Source organism: Vombatus ursinus, unplaced genomic scaffold, assembly GCF_900497805.2.
Source record: "Vombatus ursinus unplaced genomic scaffold, bare-nosed wombat genome assembly UNPS02005459.1, whole genome shotgun sequence".
NCBI classification, from domain to species: Eukaryota; Metazoa; Chordata; class Mammalia; order Diprotodontia; family Vombatidae; genus Vombatus; species Vombatus ursinus.
Window position 1 is genome coordinate 6,028,882 of NW_020945237.1, and position 20,166 is coordinate 6,049,047.

At 43.0% G+C, this 20,166-nt stretch overlaps 1 protein-coding gene across 3 annotated transcripts in view; it reads right to left on the bottom strand.

Moving 5' to 3' along the window:
- Positions 1 to 19,743, bottom strand: part of DBF4 (DBF4 zinc finger) — a 42,387-nt gene extending 22,644 nt beyond the window's left edge. For 2 of the 3 annotated variants that reach the window (XM_027847925.1, XM_027847923.1), the window contains exons 1-2: positions 19,659 to 19,743; positions 6,417 to 6,589 (exon numbers count right to left, since the gene is read on the bottom strand). In XM_027847925.1, the coding sequence (XP_027703726.1) occupies positions 6,417 to 6,589; positions 19,659 to 19,704 (219 nt within the window). In that variant the 5' untranslated portion in view covers positions 19,705 to 19,743. The remainder of the gene's footprint in view (positions 1 to 6,416; positions 6,590 to 19,658) is intronic. The other variant, XM_027847924.1, reaches the window with a different exon arrangement.
- Between the last annotated feature and the right edge of the window lie 423 nt (positions 19,744 to 20,166).

Genomic DNA, 20,166 nt, shown 5'->3' on the forward strand with positions numbered 1-20,166 from the left:
TGTGATGTCATGGTCCTCTTTGAGAATGAAGGACAAATAACACAACATGTGAGCAGTCTGAGCTGCCTGAATAGGGAACCAGTTGGCCAGTTCCAGTTGAGTAACTCAGCTTGCCTCATCTCCTTTCTTTTTCTCAACCGATCTCCCTTCTCTCTCTAGGGTTTACTGCCTAGATTTCTCTCTCAAAGATCAAGCCTTAAACCCAATTCACTCTGGAGCTCATAGATTGGACAATAGGTCCCTGCCCAAGCACCACTTAATGGCTATTTTTCAGGCCCTCCAAGTTCAGAGTGAATGTCAATAGTAACTGTTTCTCTTTTGGCCAGCAACCCTGAGGGTCTTCCCCCTATCAGTTTGATTTTTTTTAAAATCTTTATTAAAGAGGCCTTCCTTTGACTCACTTCTGAAAGAGGCCTATGAACTGAATGGGCATTACTTCACTCAAAGTGATAACCTGAAAAGACCTTAGCTTAAAAGGACCAGGGTCTCCCATTACATCGTGGGCCATCTCTAGTCATCCTGATGAACACCTGACCACTGGACTCAGATGGCTCTGGAGGAGAAAGTGAGCCTGGTGACCTTGCACAGCCCTCCCTCACTCAAATCAAAGTCAATTGCAAGTCATGTCATCATCTCCCTGATGTCATGGTCCTCTTCGGGAACAAGGGACAAATACAACAACAGCAGCTGTACTGGAATAACCACAGTCACCACTAATATTTATCTAATGCTTTGAGGTATGTCTAGTGCTTTACACACATTCTCCAACAAGAGCCTCACAATAGCCCCAAGAAACAGGTCTCCTGGGTATTTCTAGCTCTTTTTTTAGGAATAAAAGGACAAGTAACTTGTCCCTGACCACAGAGCTGGTGCTGAGAGGTGTATACTCAGGAATTAGCTGACCAAGTCTAGCACTCTGCACTAGGTAATACTGCCTTACAGAACACCAACTTGTATAATCCTAGGCTCCCTTCTCCAACAGTTTAAATTTTTTCATTGTTAGAATGATGGAAGCAGGGGCTAGTGATGGCCCAAACAAGAAGGCTAGATGGCTTGGTGGATAGAACACAGGACTTGAAATCTGGAAGACCCGAGTTCAAATCCTACCTCAGACACAAATCACTGTCTGCTTCAGTTTCCTCATCTCTAAAATGTAGATAATAACACTTACTGAGCTCTCACAGTTGTTGTGGGAATAAAATGAAGGAAACGCTTTATGGAAAGGACTATGTAAACCTTGATGATGTCTGCCTTCTGAAGAACATCTTAGCTAAATTAAGAGAAGCTTACCATTAGGTTGGGTGTTAAATTTTTCAGTCACAGGAACCCCCAAGAATTGCCTATTATGTCACTGAAGTGGAGGATGACAAGTGACAAACTGAGAAATTACTTTTAAGTTCCTCTGCTCACCATCCCTCAAGATGGGCCCAGGAGAGAGTGCAGATGGTTCAAAAATACCTTGTGGTAAAGCAGCTCAAAGTGCTTGCTGATTGGCAGGAAAGGTGAGTATAGGAATGGCAGCATAAGACACTGGGGAACAGGCTTTGCTACACTTGAAAAGCATTCTGAACTCCTCAAACTGATCAGACATTGAAAGAGACACTGCTCTAGTTACTGCTCAGACTCTTTCTCCTTCCAAAAAAAAAAAAAAAAAAAAAAAAAGCATGCCATTCTCTCCATGAAATTCCCCCCTCCCCCAATTACAACTGTGGTGAGGGGCAGCTAGGTGGTACGGTGGATAGAGCTTCAGCCTTAGAGTCAGGAGGAACTGAGTTCAAATCCAGCCTCAGACCCTTGACACTTACTAGCTGTGTGACCCTGGGCAAGTCACTTAATCCCAACTGCCTCACCAAAAAAGCAAAAACAAACAAACAAACAAACAAACAAAACCAAAAACTGTGGTGAATGGTTTTTTTGGACAAATTGAGTCACCTCATTTAACTTCAATAAATACATACCACACACACACACCACAGTATAGTCACTGCCGAATCAATGTTGAGATGGAAGTAGTCACTATCCTTCCGGGCCTTCCATTCTGATATGGAATAGGACAGAATAACAGCACACATGGAGAGAGGTGTCTAGGGAAGAGAGTTTTGTCCTAGGAAGGTATAAAGGAAGGTGATACTTGCTCCACAGCAAGCAGGCAGTAGGGTGGACTGGGTGGATGGCTGGTTGGGATATGAACTTGTCGACCAACTATCCCTATGGACATGCCAGTTTTCCTGAATCTATATCCCTAGTTGTTAATGTCAACACTTTCACTGGTATTGCTATAATGGCACTAAGATGTATAGCAGGTGTGAGTAGGCTACAACATATAACTAGAGTCAAATAGGAAGAAGGCACCATCAAGGAATTATATGACCAGAAGAGAAGTTGGGAGGGAGAGGGATGACAGGTAGACAGCCAGATTACTCTTCTCCTGGTACCGTTCAGGTGGCAAGAGAAAGTGAGAGCCTTGAGAACTCTGGGTGGGCCCCCTGGGGCAAATAGCAAACATGGAACTCTGTGGTCAGCATCGCTGGACGGAACTGCCAAACTGACAGAGATCAATGATCCACATAAGCATTGATGCTGAAGTAACTGTACTGTTACCCTTTTTTAGGTTTCAGTCAAATGAGGTGCCTGGGAACAACCCCGGAGCTAACCATGCTATTTAATCTCAGTTCAATAGTGACTGAGTGTGGGCAAACTAGCCCACTTAGCCTATTCCATCCATTGGCTGGCCCTAGAGACCAAACTCTGCAAAACCATATAGCAAGCTTATAATTACATATAAACATACAGAGTAAAGATTATAGGTAAAGTGCTTAGCAACAATTAAGAGAACCTAATTCAATAATGCAAATCTCATACCTGGAAGGGACCTCAAGGTTCATCATTTAAGTCTAAACTAGGCTGAAGCAGGCATTACAACATCATGGCAAGGAGGGAGGGGCAAGGAAGGGTGTGTCACTAAGGATTCTCTTAAGACTCTGGAGAGAATGGGAATTTCCGTCCCCCAAAGGAACCCAAATCCAATTTTGGACACTTCTAATTTGTACAAAGTTTTTCATTATTTTGAGCCAAAATTTGTCTCTCTGTGAATTAGTTTTACTTCTGTCTTCTAGGATCAAGTAGAATAAATCTAATTTTTCTTCCATTTAACATGCCATCAAAATTTTAAAGAAAGTAATCATATATCCACTTAAGTCACCTCCAGTTCCTTCAACTAGTCCTTCCATGGTAAGGCTTCTAGTCCCCTCACCATCCCAAATGCCTTTCTCTACATGCATTCCAGCACGTCAATGTATTTCCCAGCTGAAGTAGCCAGTGGGGAACAGAGGACACCCAGCATACGGTATGACCAGGGCAGAATTCAACTGAGTCAAACCACATTGTCCACAATACTTTGCTTATGTACTGACATTAGGCAGATCAACTTTTACTTCTCATTCCTTCATTTTCCTTTCTTTTTGGCTTCAGTTTATTTGCTGTCTCCCCAGCTGTTCTTCATAATGTAACCCCGGAGAGACATCTTTTATCATTACTATCTCACACAGATATGTTATAAAAGAGTTCCTCAATCTTTCTTAGCTACTAGTTCAGGAAAGACACAAACTAGGTAGAGTAAAAGACTTGGTAGGAGAGTCTAATTTCTGAAGCACAAGCAGAGGAACGTCACTGTGGCCTATCTGGCTACTGCCTCCCAATGCTGACTCACACTGGGCTGGTCATCCATTCACCTTCCACGTCCCTTTCATTTAACCTTGTTGTCTAAGCAGTCCACAGAGAGGCAGTCTATCCGGTTTTCATGCAGCTTTTTATTTCCCATATAAGACTAGAAGAATTTTTACTCCACATGTAGGATAAAACATTTATCCTATAAAATTTCATCTTACTAGATTTAGCATATTATTCTGCCTATGGAATGGTTTTTTGGATCTTAATTCTGTCATTCTAGATATTAGTTAACCTTCCCAACTGTGTCAAAAACAACATAAGCAGTGAAAAAGCAGGAAATTTTATATTTAAAAAAAATATTCTTACAGGGATTATAATTTTAAGCACATACATAAAAGCCAATATATGACAGGCATTTCCACACACATATATAAATTAATAACAAGGAGAATTTTAGCATTTCACACAAAACCACATTCTTTTTTTTGGTCCACTTTTGACTATTAATGCTTTTTCTCCCAGATTCCTGATGTACAGCACCAGTGAATAATAAACTAAAGAGCTCCTGCCCAAGCCAAGAATCTAAGCATGAGCCTGGCACAAATTAATTATTTCCCAAGGGTTTTTTTTATCCCTACAATGCTATGAGTTAGGTAGTGTGTGTATTATTATAGCTATTTTACAGCTGAGGAAACTGAGGCTCAGAGAGACTTGACCATGGTCACGAAATTCTTGTCAGTGGTGAGATTTGAACCGAACTACTGATTCTAACTTTGGAGCTCTTTCCATTACACCACATTACCTGCCCTAGAATAGTGACTTTCAACTTGTGAGAACACACTATATACCTCCACTCAACTTGCTCCTCAATCTCACAATCAACTTTAAATAATCATCTTGTCTTCATGTTAAAAAGTTACCATCAAATTTAAGCTTGACACTATTTATTCCCTCTTCCCCTCCCTCCCCAAAAATTGATTTCACAAGTCTAGGGAATTCCCAAAGTGGAAATTACCTCCACAGCTGAACATACAACTCACCTATAGCTACCGGCTTAACAAACCCTCTGTGGTGCTGATGTGGTCACACTGAGGCAAGACTTCAACCCAAGTCTTCCTGACCCAGAGCTTCCTCTCTATTTACTAAGGCATGCTGTCTCTTCAAGGGAATATTTTTTTCAAAATGAAAACTTTATTTCAAACTACCCTGCTCTATTTCTGAAGAGAAGTCCAAGTTCTATTTTGACAAAGCCAGCCAGCCAGCCAGTCAGTCAATAAGAATACATTTAGTGTGCACTTCCAACATGCCAAGCACTGTGCTAAGAGTTAGGGATAGATACACAGAAAAGTAAAAACGCTAACCCTACCCTCAGGTAGCTTCCACTCTAACATGAGAGATGAGTATAATAGCTAGGTACATACAAGCCACTAACAGAGGAGAGGCACTATGGGGTGGGGGACCAAGAAAGGCCTCTTCAGAAGGTACAGAAGGCGGTATCTGAGCTGAGACTAAGGGAAGCTGCAGAAGCCAGGAGCCCAAGGTGAGGAGGGAGGCCATTCCAGGCATGAGGGGGACAGCCAGTACAAATTCAGAGACAGGAAAAGAAGCCACGTGAAGAACAGCAAGAAGGCCAGTGCAGCAGGATCATCAGAGCACGGGGGGGAAGAAAGTGTAAGAAGAAAGGAAAGGTGGGAAGAGCTTTAAATGCCAGAGGATTTTATATTTGATCCTGGAAGTAACAGGGAGCCAGTGGACTTCACTGGGGCCTGGGGGTGACACTGTCAGGAACTGTGCTTTAGGAAAACCACTCTGGCAGCTGAATGGAGAATGGTATGGCGTGGGGAGAAACCTGAGGCAGGGGAAGGCACTGAGGGCCTGTGGGATGGCATAGCTCAGTGAAAGCACCTATATAAGAGAAAGAAAGGTTGAAACGACAAAATTTCACAACAGACTGGCTGTGTGGTGGATGCGCATAAAGAACTGAGGGGTCACAGAGACCATGGGCCTAGGGCCCTTGAAAGTAACTGGAAAGCTAGGAAGGGAAGAGGATTGTAGGGGAAAGAGAATGACTTCTGTTTTGGAAATGTGGCATTTGAGATGCCTAAAAGAGGTGAAGGTTCAACAGCGTAAGAGGTTACAGAGAGTCTAAGAAGCATGAGGACTGAGAACAGGTCATTACATTTGGCAATGAAGAAACCAACGATCATTCTGGAGATGGTAGATCAACCGTATGAAGTGAGATTATAGATGGATTCAGAAGCAAGTGGGAGAAGATGTGGCAGCTTCTAGTGTAGTACTTCCTCAAGGGGTTTAGCCAAGAAGTGTAGAAGAGATATCAGACAAGGAGTAGATGGTAGGAAGGAGCCAGGGTATAGGTGAGATTGAAAATCAGGGGTGCGTGCAGAAGGGAGACACCTCTTCATCAGGGACAGAAGGAAGACAGAGTAAGAGAGGACGTCTGCATGAAATGGAATGATGATGGGAGAAAAGGCCGTGCTTATCGAATGGCCTCATTTGGGAGGGAGTATAAGGAGAGGTCCTCAGTTGAGAGGGTGCAGAGAGACTTGAGGAAGGATAAAAAAGTTTGGAATAGTCATTGAAATGAGTGGAAAAGTGAATCCATTAGAGACATGAAGACAAATTACCCTGCTGCAGTGAGGGCCCAAGTTAAAATCATATAACATAAATTTGGGAATATAACATAAATGTGGGAAATTTTTTTGTTAAAATACAACATTTTAACTTACCCCTCCTAGTTCCTTGAGGTCCTTTTCCAGTCTTTCAGAGATCACAACAGATGGTAAATCAAGATAAAAGACTTTTCCCCAGAGTGGCTTATATTTATTTTCTGATTTGTTATCATTTTTCACAGTTTTCAAAGATGGTCTATTTTTCTCATTTTTTATTTGGATACCACCTGCTACAAAAAAAGTTTTATAATTAGATAATGTTTTATAGAAAGGTCAATTTTTACATAATTATTTTGAGTTTTAACAAAATTAGAGGAGAGCTCTGCTTCAACCTCTTACCTTCAGAGAAGTAAATGGCTAATCTAGAAGATAACACATGGCATAAAAAAAAATTTTTTTTAATCAAATTGCATGGTAAGCTTTTGAAGATAAGTAGGGGTTTATTCAAAGGGCAGGTGTGTCCTACCACCCCCTTTCTTCCCAGTAACTACTCTCCCTTTGGAGACTCCAGGTGGCTGAATTATTACGCAGGGTTCTGGAGAGCATTCTCAAATGGACCTTCACTGATAAGCTTATCAACAAAGTTGTCACTTCTCTAACCCCACATGGAGGAAGAACTGAGGTAATAACTTAGTATGTCACATCTGTTATGGTCCTTAGTGTATGTCACTCAGAAGAGATGGCTGTTAAATTTCCTTTGGGGCTATACTATACACCTCCAAATCACATTAAACTAGCTAACAGAGAAACAGAAATTGTATTTCCATTGAAGCTCAATGGCTATCTTACGTATAATTTTATACAAAAAGAATATTTTTAAAAGTTATCAATAACAATTCTACTTTAGATGTTATTTTGAGAACCACTGAAAATTAATTTGTTCTAAACATGTCAAATATACAGAAGAATAAAGCTCCTACCATCTAAATACATAAATTTAGAGACATAACTCCTTTAAATATTTCTACATATTAATTTATTTTCAAGGATTTTTCTTTCATTATTTTGCTGGCCATATTCCTTATTCTGTGAAGAAAAATTTCACTGAGGAAGAATCATCAAAACTAAATTATATCATTACATATATGATATCATTTTAAAGCTGAAAAAAAAAAGGACCTTAGACATCATGGAGTTAAAAAAACCCTACATTTTCAAAAGATTTCCATCTAAAATGGTTAAACAATCTAGAAAATCTGGCTACCCAGAATGATGAAATCCCTAAAGATTTCAGAAGATGATTTTTTTTTTTGTATTAGTACTAGTTCACTCAATAGCTTCTAATCCAATTCAACAAGTATTTCTCAAGTGCCTACAAAATTCTGAACTAGGCTCTGGGCATAACTATAAATACAAAATTAAGAAGAGTTTCCACCCTTGAAGGACATTCTATTGGGAGGAAAGGGGGAACTATAAGATACACACAGAAAAGAATATACACCCTAATCTGAAGAAAGCATTACCAATTAAGAAGAATCAGAAAAGGTTTCTTGTAGGCCATGGCCAAAGAGGTAGAGGGGTGGCAGGAGTACCATTCCAGGCATAGGGGACAGCCTGTGCAAAGACAGGCAGGCCGAAAATGGTTATGTGGTCTATGGAGTAACCAAGATGGTAAGTTTAGTTAGAACACAGAGTACATGAAGGTAATAATGTGAAATAAAAGTAGGAAATGCAGGTTGAAGGCAGATTCGGAAGGACTTTAAAAGGCAATAGAAGGCCACTGAAAGTCCTTGGGCAGAAGAAAGATCTAAAGCAATAAACATTTATTGCTTAAAGCACTCATCAGGTAAAAGGGATTCAGAAGTAAGAGTCCTTGCTTTTGAGGGGCTAACATGCCATAATCTACCAAAGGGTGTGCATATCTAAACAGCATATACAACAGTGAATTTGTTTTAAGGGAGAACTCTCCGTAAGGGCATCCAGGGAAGGCTTCAAGTAGAGGGAGGGGGGATCCTTGAGTTGAGCCCTGAAGGAAACATGCAATTCTAAGAAGCAAATGTACAGTCAGTAAGTATTTATTAAGCTGATACTATGTGTAAATGCTGGGGACACAAAAAGAAGCAAAAGACAAGTCTCTGTCCTGAAGGAGATTACAATCTCCTTATTACAATGGGGGAGACAAACAAATGTGTATAAATAAGATGGGATAATAATTAAGGAAATAATTGAGAGAGAAGGCCCTAGAATTAAGAAGGACTAGGGAAGGTTTCCTGTGGAAGACAGGATTTTATTTGGGACTTAAAGGACACCAGGGAGGTCAGCAGTCAAGGCAGGAGGGAGAGCATTCCAGGCATGGGGAGCAGCCAGCATAAAGACAGGGAGATGGGAGTGCTATGAGGAACCATAAAAAGGTCAATGTGGTTTGACCATACTTTCTGTGAAGGTGAATGATATGTAGTAAGTCTAGGAAAGTAGAATGGGACTTGGTTGTGAAGGGCTTTAAATGATAAAAAAACAAAACCAAAAAACCCCAAACAAACAAAACAAACAACACACCCCACCAAAGCAACATCAACTTACTTTATTCTAAAGATACAATAGGGAGACATGGGAATTTACTAAGTAGGGGAGTGACATGGTCATTCTTACAGTTTAGGAAAATTCTTTTGACATCTGGGTGGAGGATGGATTGGGGTGAGACCAACTGGGAGCCTACTTTTTTTGGGGGGCAATTGGGCTTAAGTGACTTGCCCAGGGTCACACAGCTAGTAAGTGTCAAGTGTTTTTATTTTATAAATTATGTAATGTACTACTGTACTATCACATACATTATAAAACTTACACAAAAATAAAACTTAAGGGGATGTTTTCTAAGAAATATCACGGAAATAATATCAAATAACCAATTGGTGACAGTGAGGGAAAGGGAAGTCTGGAATGAGCCTTCGGTTGTGAATCTGAATGACTGGAAGAGTGGTGAGAAATGTAAAAGTTTGGAACAAGGGTAGTTTAGGAGAGAAGATCATGAGTTTTGTTTTGGACATGTTGAGTTTGAGATGCTTAATGGACATCTGGTTAGAGATATACAATAGAGAACTGGTTGGAGCTCAGGAGAAAGGCTAGGTCTGGATACATAGATCGGAATCACCTGTAGAGTCATGTGAAGACCCAGGATAGAGCCTCGAGGAGGGCTGCTTAGAGCACAGAGCATAGATGATGATCCAACAAAGGATGAGAAGTAGCAGTCAAACAAGGAGGAGAAACACACCAGAGATAGGATTCAAGAGAGGGTTGGCAACAGTCTCAAAAGCTGCAGAGGTCGGGAAGGATGAAGACTTAAGAAAAGGTTGTCAGACTTAGCAAGAGATGAAAATGGATGTCAGAATCAAGGCGGTGAGAAGTGAACAGGAGTAAAGAAAGTAGACACAAGGAGTATTGGTAGTTTTTCTTTTTTTAAAGAGTTTGGCTATGTGTAAGGTGAATGGTTTTTAAGGATGGAGAAGAAATGAGCATGTTTGTTAGCAGCAGGGAAGGAGCAAGAAAAATAGAGACTGAATGATGGGGTTGGGATCTGGGCCCCAGAAAGGAAAAAACCCTGGACTTTCCCATGTGGCCAAATCTCTGGCGTTCGCCTGAGGCTATAATCCATCAACTGGCCTTTCCTTGTGGCTACACCCAATCTCCCCTCCATTGTTTTACCTCCCTATGGCTCCTGGCCATTTCCCACACTTAATCCTAGCTGGGCTCCATTGTCCAGGTCCCAGGAGTTCTGTTCACCCCAGCTTACTGGCCACTCCCATCCACATCTCCTTAGACCCTTCCTCCCGTCACCCCAAACTACTTGGCCACTCCTAGAAGCCTTCACAGTCTTTTTGTATATAAGGTCCATCTTGTCTCTATTAAGATGCTCTGATTCTTAGAAACTAGCCACTGCACAGATTTTCACAATGGAGCCAACAGCCCATAGATGCTCAGATGCCTTAAGAGTCTAGCTAATATGGCAAATCTTCAATAAACCTTGTTTTTGGCTGAAAGAAGGCTTGGGTCGAATTCTTTTGAGCAGGACCTGCGTGTCATGATTTTATGATTCCAGGACCCCTAACCTCTAGACCTCATCATGAAGACAGAGAAAGGAGCTTAGAGAAGGAGAAAGCTGCAGGGATCCAATGTATAGATTCATGAACTCTAGCCTGAGGCATAATATCATGATACAAATGCAGGGAAAGGAGAAGCTGGCCTGCTGACCGGACTCAGGTCAAGCAGATGTACTAGTGATTTCATTCCCACTGTGGGGGATGTCAAAACGGAAAAAAAAATCATAGTAGAGCTCTGTGTAGCGCCCCACCACCCTGAGAGCCACAGGTGCAGCCCCCCACACCTACCTCTGCTTCCTGCTCCTAGGGGAGTCCCATCCCAAGTAGGAGGGAAAGGGTGAGGGTTTACGGCTTCCAGTATCAATGCTAATAGAAGGCTCCCCTCAGCAATAACAAGAGTACCACTGTTCCATGGCGCCATGGGTCCTCCAGCTCAGTCAGTTCAATATTCCCTTCGATAAATCAACTGGCATGTGAAAGTCAGTCACACCAGGATAGAACCTATTACTTACAAGTAGGGAAAACTTAAATTGTCCCCTGGCCCCAATTTTCTTATAATCTATTTACATCCAGTGGCAGTGGTCTCCAAAGTAGGTATCACTACCCCAACCTATTCTAAAGGTTGTGTGAGGAATCAATAAGAGAGTGGGTAGATGGTTTGCATCCCACCTTTCCCAAGATAGGCAATCATGGGCACTGGTTTCCAACATGACCACACCCATCCTTAATCACCCATATGCTCCCATTCCATTCCACCCATAGTGAAAGCTCCCAAAACCCTTCCTTTGCCCTCCCTCCTTCTGAATCTATGTTGGCTACTCTAGACAGTCATACCCTAACTACTATGCTCACATACCCAGGTACCATTGGGAAGTCCTCCAGCCAACATAACCATCCCCTGACATCCCACTTACAGTGAGCTCTCTGCCGGGGTACTGACGAGTGAGGAAGAACCCCCACTTTCTTTCTTTTCATTTTGGGAGAGACAGAATGGGTGGAACAGCATAAGCAGGGATAGATGAGACGGGATCTGAACCTCAGATGACCTTATCTTTCCCCCAAATCCACATCTCTTCCAAACTTGCCCAGTACTGTCCAAAACCATTATCACTTCAGCAATCCAGATTTGGAAATCTGGTATCACCCTTTATCTTCTTCACCCCACAAATCCAATCACTTGCCAAATCTTGTCATTTCTATCTCCTCAATCTCTAATCAGGCAGCTAACAACTCAATAGGTGGAGGAGCTAATCACCACACCCTTTCAATTGTAGCAAAATTGGCCTTCCGAAGTGACTTCCTTTCTTCACTAGCCTTTCTAATCGGGCCAAGCCCTACTAGGTCATTGTCTGGGCCCAGATTGGCTCAGAATGAATGTAAATAGCAAACATTTCTGTTTTGCCCAGAAACCCCGAGGGTCTTCCCCAACTCAGATCGATTGATCTATCTTTTTTTCTTTTTGACAAAGTAAATACTGCCCCAATCAGTTTTCCTCCATCAAACTGAGAACTGTTAAAAAGGATTTAGCTTGAAAAGGCCAAGGTCCCCCACGGCATCCTGGGCCATCTCCAGTTGTACTGATCTATATCTGGCCACTGGACCCTGATGGCTCCTGAGGAAAAAGTGAGGCTGAGACTCTGCACAGTCCTCCCTCACTTAAATCCAATTCACTAGCAAGTCATGGCACCACCTCCTAGATGTCATGGTCCCATTCCAGAACGAAAGGCAAACAACAACCTCCTTTCTAACCCATTTTCCAAAGTCAGGCCTCACCATTTTACTCCTGTACTTAATAAACTCCAGGAGTCCCTAATGATTCTTGGATCAAATATTATTTTATTTTTATCTCCCCTTTTAAATTTTTCCACTTTTACTTAAGTTATTAGCATAACAATATATGTACATATTTTATAAATAGAGCAGCAGTTCTCAAAATGTGGTCTGTAAACGCTTGGGGATTCTTAAGACTTTTTCAAGGAATCAGAGGTCACAACCATGTGGAATATTACTAAGATGTTAGTTGCTGTTTTCATTCTTATTTTCTCATGAGTGTATAGCAGAGTTTTCCAGAGACTACCTGTCCTATGAATTTTTAAAGATTTAGCTGCAAACATGAAGACTGGGTCTGCAGAATTGTATTTTTGACTTAAAAATGGATGCATCTACAGATGTGACTATACTTGACATTCTATTTGCATTAATTCAGTATCAGCACCAATTCATCTTAGATCTTTCATGTGAATTTGTTGTTCAGTCATTTTCAGTCATGTCTGACTCTCCATGACCCCATTTGGGGTTTTCTTGGCAAAGATACTGGAGTAGTTTGCCATTTCCTTCTCCAGCTCTTTTGATCGATGAGAAAACTAAGGCAAACAGGGTTAAGTGACTTGTCCAGAGTCACACAGCCAATAAGTGTCTGAGATCAGATCTGAACTCAGGAAGACAAATCTTCCTGACTCTAGGCCCAGATTTCATCCACTGTGCCACCTAGATAGTAATCTCCCTGAGGTCAGAGACTGTCTTTTGCACCCAGCACAGTGCCTGGCATATTGGAAGAGCTTAATAAATGCTTACCAACTCTTGCAGGTTGATTCTGCACCTTTGCTTCCTATTGCTAGCTTCCTTCAAGGCTCAACTTAAGTACCCCCTACAAAGCCTTTCTCGGTGTCCCTTACACAGAGAGAGCTCTGCTCTCTTATACAAATTGACTCTTGTAAAAATTTTGCATATGCCTTTTCCATATACACATACTTCAACAGATGAATAGATTGTAAACCCCTCAAGAGCAAGGACTCTCACTTTCTGCATCCCCACCACTTGACAAGCAAGGGGACATTTTCTAAGAGAAATTGTGGAAATGCTTGGCTACAAACACAAGTGTTATTGAAATACCTGATGGGCTGAATAACTTTTTTGAACCTCATGGTTTATCCTGGAACAACAACGTGCTGACGTGTGCACTGATGGTGGGTGAAACTGCTGGCACCTTAGAAGGCACTGAGGCAGCAGTGCCAACCTGTTCTAGTCATCACTGAATTCTAAATAAAATGCCCCTTTCATTTAAGAATATCCTTGACTAAGCAATAACAATGATTATTTTATAAAATCTTGACTCATGAGCACACATCTTTTTGAGGTTTTATGCGACGATGTGGAAAGATATCTGGAGAACTTCTGCTACCTACTCAGTAGAAAAGGGATCTCCTGGAAAAGTGCTTCTGGGATCCAGATGAAAACTGAACTACTTGCTTTTTTCAAGAAACACCATTTTTACTTGAAAGACTAACAACTATGGTTACTTGGACTTGGGTATTCAGAAGACATTTTCTTAAAAAGGAATGAAATGAGCCTGTTACTTCAAGTTAGACAATTGACAGTATTTGTTGTCAATGACAAAAAATGTGAGCTTTCAAGTAAATTAGAATTTGGCATCATGAGCTTGGCAGGTTCCCAGCACTTAAAGACTTGTCTAATGAAATCAGTGGTGATATTAACAAATGTGATTTTCAAAAATATATAGTGAAAAATTTGGAAGATCTGCAAAACTTGGGGAGAATATCCATTCAAAGTGCAAGACAGACCAATGAGTTTGATGTAACATAGTGCTAAAAGTCCGACGATATGGCTTCAGATTCTACACTGCAAGTAAACTTTAAGAAATTATCACTTATCAATTTTTGTTGCAGTATCAAAGTATCCACAGTAATCTGAAAAGGCTATTATAAAAATACTTCTCTCTTTACCAACTACTTAGCTGTGTGAGACTGTATTTGTTCATCCACTTTAACCAAAACAATATATTGCAATAGAATGAATGCAGAAGCAGATAGGAAAATATAGCTGTTTTCTATTAAGCCAGACATTACAGAGATTTGCAAAAATGTAGAAATGGTAACACTATTCGTACTTTTTTGTTTTGGAAAATGTGAATTATTTTTCAAAAAACAATGTTATTTATGTTAATATGTAATGGGTTTATCATTATTTTAAAATGAATTAACTTTTTAAAAAAGCCTTAATTTCTAATATATACATATTGATTGATATAGTCAATATAAACCAAAGTTCTTTGGGATCCTCAATAATTCTTAAGTGTAAAGGGATCCTAAGCCCAAATGTTTGAGAGCTACTGTCCTAGAGAATGTGTAGGACCCTTGTAGGGCCAGGTGCAAGAAGGCCTATCTTTCTTGCCCCATGGCGGACCTTCAGCTGAAACATCCTCCAGACATACATAATCAACTTCAATGCCCTTCCCTACTGTGCACTGCTCAAAATTCAGCTCTGATTTTATGTGTTGAATGGACTTTTGTGGGAACCTAACCATCATTGCTAATACTGCATCTAAAGGAAAACATATTCTGAGTCTGAGAAGATTAAAATTGATCCTGTATCATTTTCTTATTGATCCTATTTACAATTAATAGATTTTGTCCTGTAACTGCTTAAGTCATTGTTCTCTATCTCGTCACTTAGTTCAGAATTCAGCTGGCCTATAATGGGTTAAGTTTCAAAATCCAGTTCTCTTGCTAGTCACAGTTTAATTCTTGTCTCAAGGAATTCTACTAACCCTGGGAGAAGGAGGCTGGCCATAAAGAGTGAGGCCTAATATCTTTACACCACACCAAGCTATCTTTCAGGTGGACTCAAACAACAAACACTTCTTACTCACAGGACAGGAGGGGGATTGTTGCCAGCCCCCATTCCCAATTTCCAACCAATCATATTGTTTCTCACCCCTCGATTCCATAACCAATCAAGTTGCCTCCAACACCACGAGGTCACCTTCCCCATTCTGTTCTTTGTTCTGTGTCCCCCAAAACCTACAAAAGAGCGCTCCTTTTGTTCAGGGTCTCTGGTTGGAAACTGAGGAGGTCACTGGCCCTTCATTGGCAGGGATCAGGCCTCTGTTAATAAAATGATATCTTGCTTAGAGAAGCACACTTCAGTTTACCTTTTTGTTAACCTTCACTAGAGACAAGGCCCAAACAACAGATTTACAAATGAACTTTTGGAACACAAGTCCAAAGCAAGCTGGGAACTGGTTAAACAGTTCATTCTGAAGACCATCAGCTTCGCTGAGAACTGAACCATAAGAGAAGCAAACCAGATGCTGATGACAAATGAAGGTTCTCTGGCCACAGCTTCTAGCACCGTGTGTGCACCTCCTCAACACCCCTGAAACGCAGGGCCACCTGGCTGCAGCAATCTCTTCTCCTTTGTGGTTCATTCACTCGTGGCCCTACTCAGACCTCCAGGCAGTGATCTGCAGGTCTCCAGCTCAGGCTCCTCACGTCCTGAAGGAGTTCAATACAGGCTCCACCTTCCTCTCCATTCCAATGCCTGTTCTCTCACTCAGAAATTTCATTATACATGTCAATGGCCTCTTCTAGGACACACCCTGGCCTCCCAGCTCCACAGCCCCTTTAATTTCTAAGAACTAAAGCCTCACTTTACTGGCTAAGGACAGGGGATGGTCATGCCTTAGATTCCATAATCATCCATAACTCTGTGACCTTCATGGTCCTGAACTCTGAACACTTCTAAACCAATTCTTTGCCTTCACCATAACCTCCATTTTTTTGTTGTCCTGGTGTATTACTCCTGCTCTGCCATCATTTTATCCCTCACAGACCTGATGCTCTAGGTAACCAGTTCCACTACACACTAATTTAGGTAGGTAAGTGTAATGGATGAAGATGGATTTGAAGTCAGGATAAACTGAGTTTAAATTCTGCCTCAGACACTTTACTGTGTGATCCTGGACTTGTCACTTAACCTCTCTGATCCAAGGTTTTCTCATAAGAAAAATGAGGGCAAAACTTATGTCTACTTCACAGGGTTGTAAAGATCAAATGAGAAAATATAGATAAAATGCTTTGCAAACCTTAAAGGCCTATGTAAATGTTAGCTATTATACTGTGCCCTGGAATCCTCTGCTCTGATGTCAAATTCCAAACCTGAATTACTCTGTGCCTCCTCATGCTGCTGGACAGAATTTATATTTGGATCAGCAAAAGCTGGCAACTGACAGGATATGAGGTAGAGAGGAAAGACTATAGGATGATAGGACAGTAGTGGCCTTACAAAAATAAAAAAGTTTGAGGAGGGGTGGGATCTGGAGGAGGTATAACAAATTTTCTTTTGGACAGGCTGTTTTTAGGATGCTGACGGGTCGACTAGGTGGCACAGTGGAGAGATTGCCAGGCCTGGAGTCAGGAAGACCTGAGTTCTAAACCAGCCCCAGACATTTACTAGCTGTGTGATCCTGGGCAAGTCACGTAACCCTGTTTGCCTCAGTTCCTCATCTGTAAATGAGCTGGAGAAGGAAACTGCAAACCACTCCAGCATCTCTGCCAAGAAAAACTCAAATGGGGTCACAAAGTGTCCGATCCGACTCAACAAGGGACCTCCAGCTAGAGATGCCAACTAAGTACCCAGTCAAATCTCACTCATTTAAATATAAACTCTGTAGCCTTTCACAGCCTTGGACGTAACCCATCATTCCAGACACACTGTACATTCCTCCACCTCCATCACTCATCTTAAATCCAGCCCAACTGGTCTGCCGGAGAAGGCCAATTTCTGTACCTTTCCACTAAGAGTCTGTCCTACAGGCTTGGAATGTACTCCCCTTTGCCTCAAGGAATGTCTTCCTTCAAGAAGCAGTTCACATTCCATTCACATTCACCCTTCCTCATTACCTCAGCTGCTAATACTCTACTTCTCAAACTACCTAGTACTTAACTATTTAAATGCGTTCTTTTCTTCCCCATTGGAAGGTACACTCCTCTCCAGTGGGGCTTGTTTCATTCATCCTACTTCTATTCCCAGGTCTGGGCACAGGGATCCATGATATATACACTTGACCGATTCAACCTCCACAAATTTGCCCCTTTTCCCCCTTTTCTCCACTTATTCCTTCAGCCACTCTCCAAGGTCAGGTCCTCTTTACTTCAAATTTAGACTATTGCCAATAGCCTTTCCCACAGGCCTCCCTGCCTCTATCCAGGTCTTTCCAATTCTTCACACACAGAGCTGTCAAATGCTATTCCTAAAACACAGATCAGACCATCTCCATTCCATTCCTGTTCTCAAAAAGCTTCAGTGGCTACTGAGTCTAGGATAAAATATCAACTCCTAAAGCTAGTATTCAGAGCCTTTCACAATCTGACTCACACCTACCTTTTCAACCTTGACTCCTATTATTGGACTGTGCCTGTCTACGTTCCACCCACACTAGACTTCCTCTGTGGCTTTCTCCCAGGCCTAGACAATTATCCTTTCATCCCTAGCTACTTTCAAGGTTAAGGTCGGCGCTACCTCCTACTGGAAGCTTTTCCTGATTCCCCATAATCGATAGTACCATTTATTGTTGTTCAGTTGAGTCCAACTCTTTGTGACCCCATTTGAGATTTTTCTTGGCAAAGATACTGGAGTGTTTCCAATTTTACTGATGAGGGAAGGAGGCAAATAGGGTTAAGTGACTTGAGGAGGGCACACAGCTAGTAAGTGCATGAGGCCAGATTTCAACTCAGGAAGAGGAATCTTCCTGATTCTAGGACCAGCATTCTATACACTTCACCACCTAGCAGTCTTGTAGTACTATGTCTCTCTTCAAATTATATTCATTTTCTATGTAACTCTTATCATCCATCTCCCCACTTAAGCTCCCTGAGGGCACGGCAGTTTCATTTTTTTAATCTTAGTCCCCGCAGTACCTAGAAAAAATGCTTCCATTGTGGTAGATATTTAATAAAGATTTGTTTAATCCAACTGCTTTGTTAGAAGGCTTGTTTGAAAGGCAGCTTTGGACACTGCACCTAGCACTGAGGAACACAGTACCACACTCCAGAAAGGAACTTTCCTGGCAAATCTAGGGTTGAAGAGAAGTACAGATTTTGGGAGTTCAATGGAGCTACTTGTCTAGCAAAGACGGTATATTGAAGGGGAGATGCTTGAGGATTCACACAGAAAGGACATTCAAACCCTGAAGTACAAGAAACTGTGAGTTACTCACTACTTAGTGACAGCGAGGATGGAGAAGAGAAAGAGCTGGACCTAGAAGCACTAAGATATGAGTTCAAATATGATCTCAGTAACTTACAGGCTTTGTGACCCTGGGCAAAGTAACTTAACCTTAGTCCTCCTTTCCTCAATTGCAAAAATGGGGATAATAATAGGAGTTACCCCACAGGATAGTTTTTGGTGTCAAATGAGATAATATGTAAAGAGAGTAGCACTGTGCCTGGCATACAATAGGTGTTATACAAATGCTTATTCGCTTCCCTACTTACCTTTAAGTTCACTCCTCCCAAGATTGCTTTGAATATTTGTAGGAGAGTAAACTCGGATGAGGGTAGGGGGTTTTACATAATTACTGTACATACTATGCCACCCGAGTGACGCCTCAGCTAAGAGCTGACTGAAATGTAGAGCACACCTCTAAATGGAAGCACACCAGTGGGGGCTAGTGAGCTACAAAGTTATAAGTACAGCTCTTCAGCCTTACCCCAAGAAATTGAGCCGGCAACTTCCTTCCGAGGACTCAGCTAGCCAATGCAACAGTAGGTTAGGATAGTAGACCCGAGGCTCTACAAAGAACTTATTCGAAGAAATCAGGGAAACAGAATCATCTCCTTTCCTACGAAATCAGTCGACAAGCACTTAAATGCTTATGACGTCCTAGCTGTGCTAGGCCCAACCATGGCTCCTGCCCTCGAGAAGGTCACTTTCTAAATGCGGGGCACCACGAAGTGTTAGGTGGGGACGGACAACTCCCCCTCCAAGCGCCCACGTGCTGCTGGCGATGTTCTGAGGCCTGAGCTCCAGGCTGGGGCCCAGCATTTACCTACTTTATTTTTCTGCAGGAGCAGCTGGCCCCCGGACCCAGGGTCATCCATTACTTATGCCACAAAGTCGCCGGGGAATAGGGAAACTTCTGAGACCCGGGCACACAGAAACCTGCTCGTTTTCCCTTTCTCATTCCAGAGGGGGGGATGCCATCGGGTGAAGGCCAGGGCCCCGCGAGCCTCTTCACACCTCTCTCTGTCGGGGAGCCCAAAGCGAGCACAAGGGATCCAAGACCGGCGCGGAGGGGCCGAGGCCCACGGCGCAAATGCCATGCCGAATGGGGGAGGGGCGGCGGCCGGGGTTCGAGGGGCGCAGAACAGGACCCCCCGTGGGGCGGGAGGGGGCATTCTGAAGGGGGGGAGGGAGGAAGCGGGGGGTGGGGTGGGTGGTGAAAGAGACCAGAGGTGAAATCTACCCGGGTGATGGCCTTTGCTGCGGATCCTCATGGTGCCGGCTTTCATGGCCAACGCGCCGCGGTCCACATGCTGGGGCCGGCTCCCGCGGGCCCCGCCGCTGCTGTAGCCGGGCCGCCTACCGGGGCGGGAAGGGAGAGGTCCCAGTCGGCTGCCTCCGTTTCCGGGGCAGGCTGGGGGGCGGGGGCAGGGCCCAGTGCGCGCGGGCGAGCGGGGAGGGGGAGGGACCGGAGAAGGCTCGGGGAAGGGCGGGGCCTCGCAGGCCGCCGGCGGTTGAAGATTTGAAAAGCTGTCAGTCATAAGAGCGACGGCCTCGCGCAGCCCCTCCGCAGCCCCGCCTCTCCCCCGGGCCTAGCCTATCCCTGCTGGTGCGCCCCGCCCCCTCCCGCCGGGATGCCACGCCCCCTTTCTCTCGCCCTCGTGGCACCGCCCCACGCCTCCCGGCCTGGTCTCCTCGGGCGGGCTTCGGGCTATGCCGCCCCGCCCCCTCCGCCCGGCCTCGCACCGCCC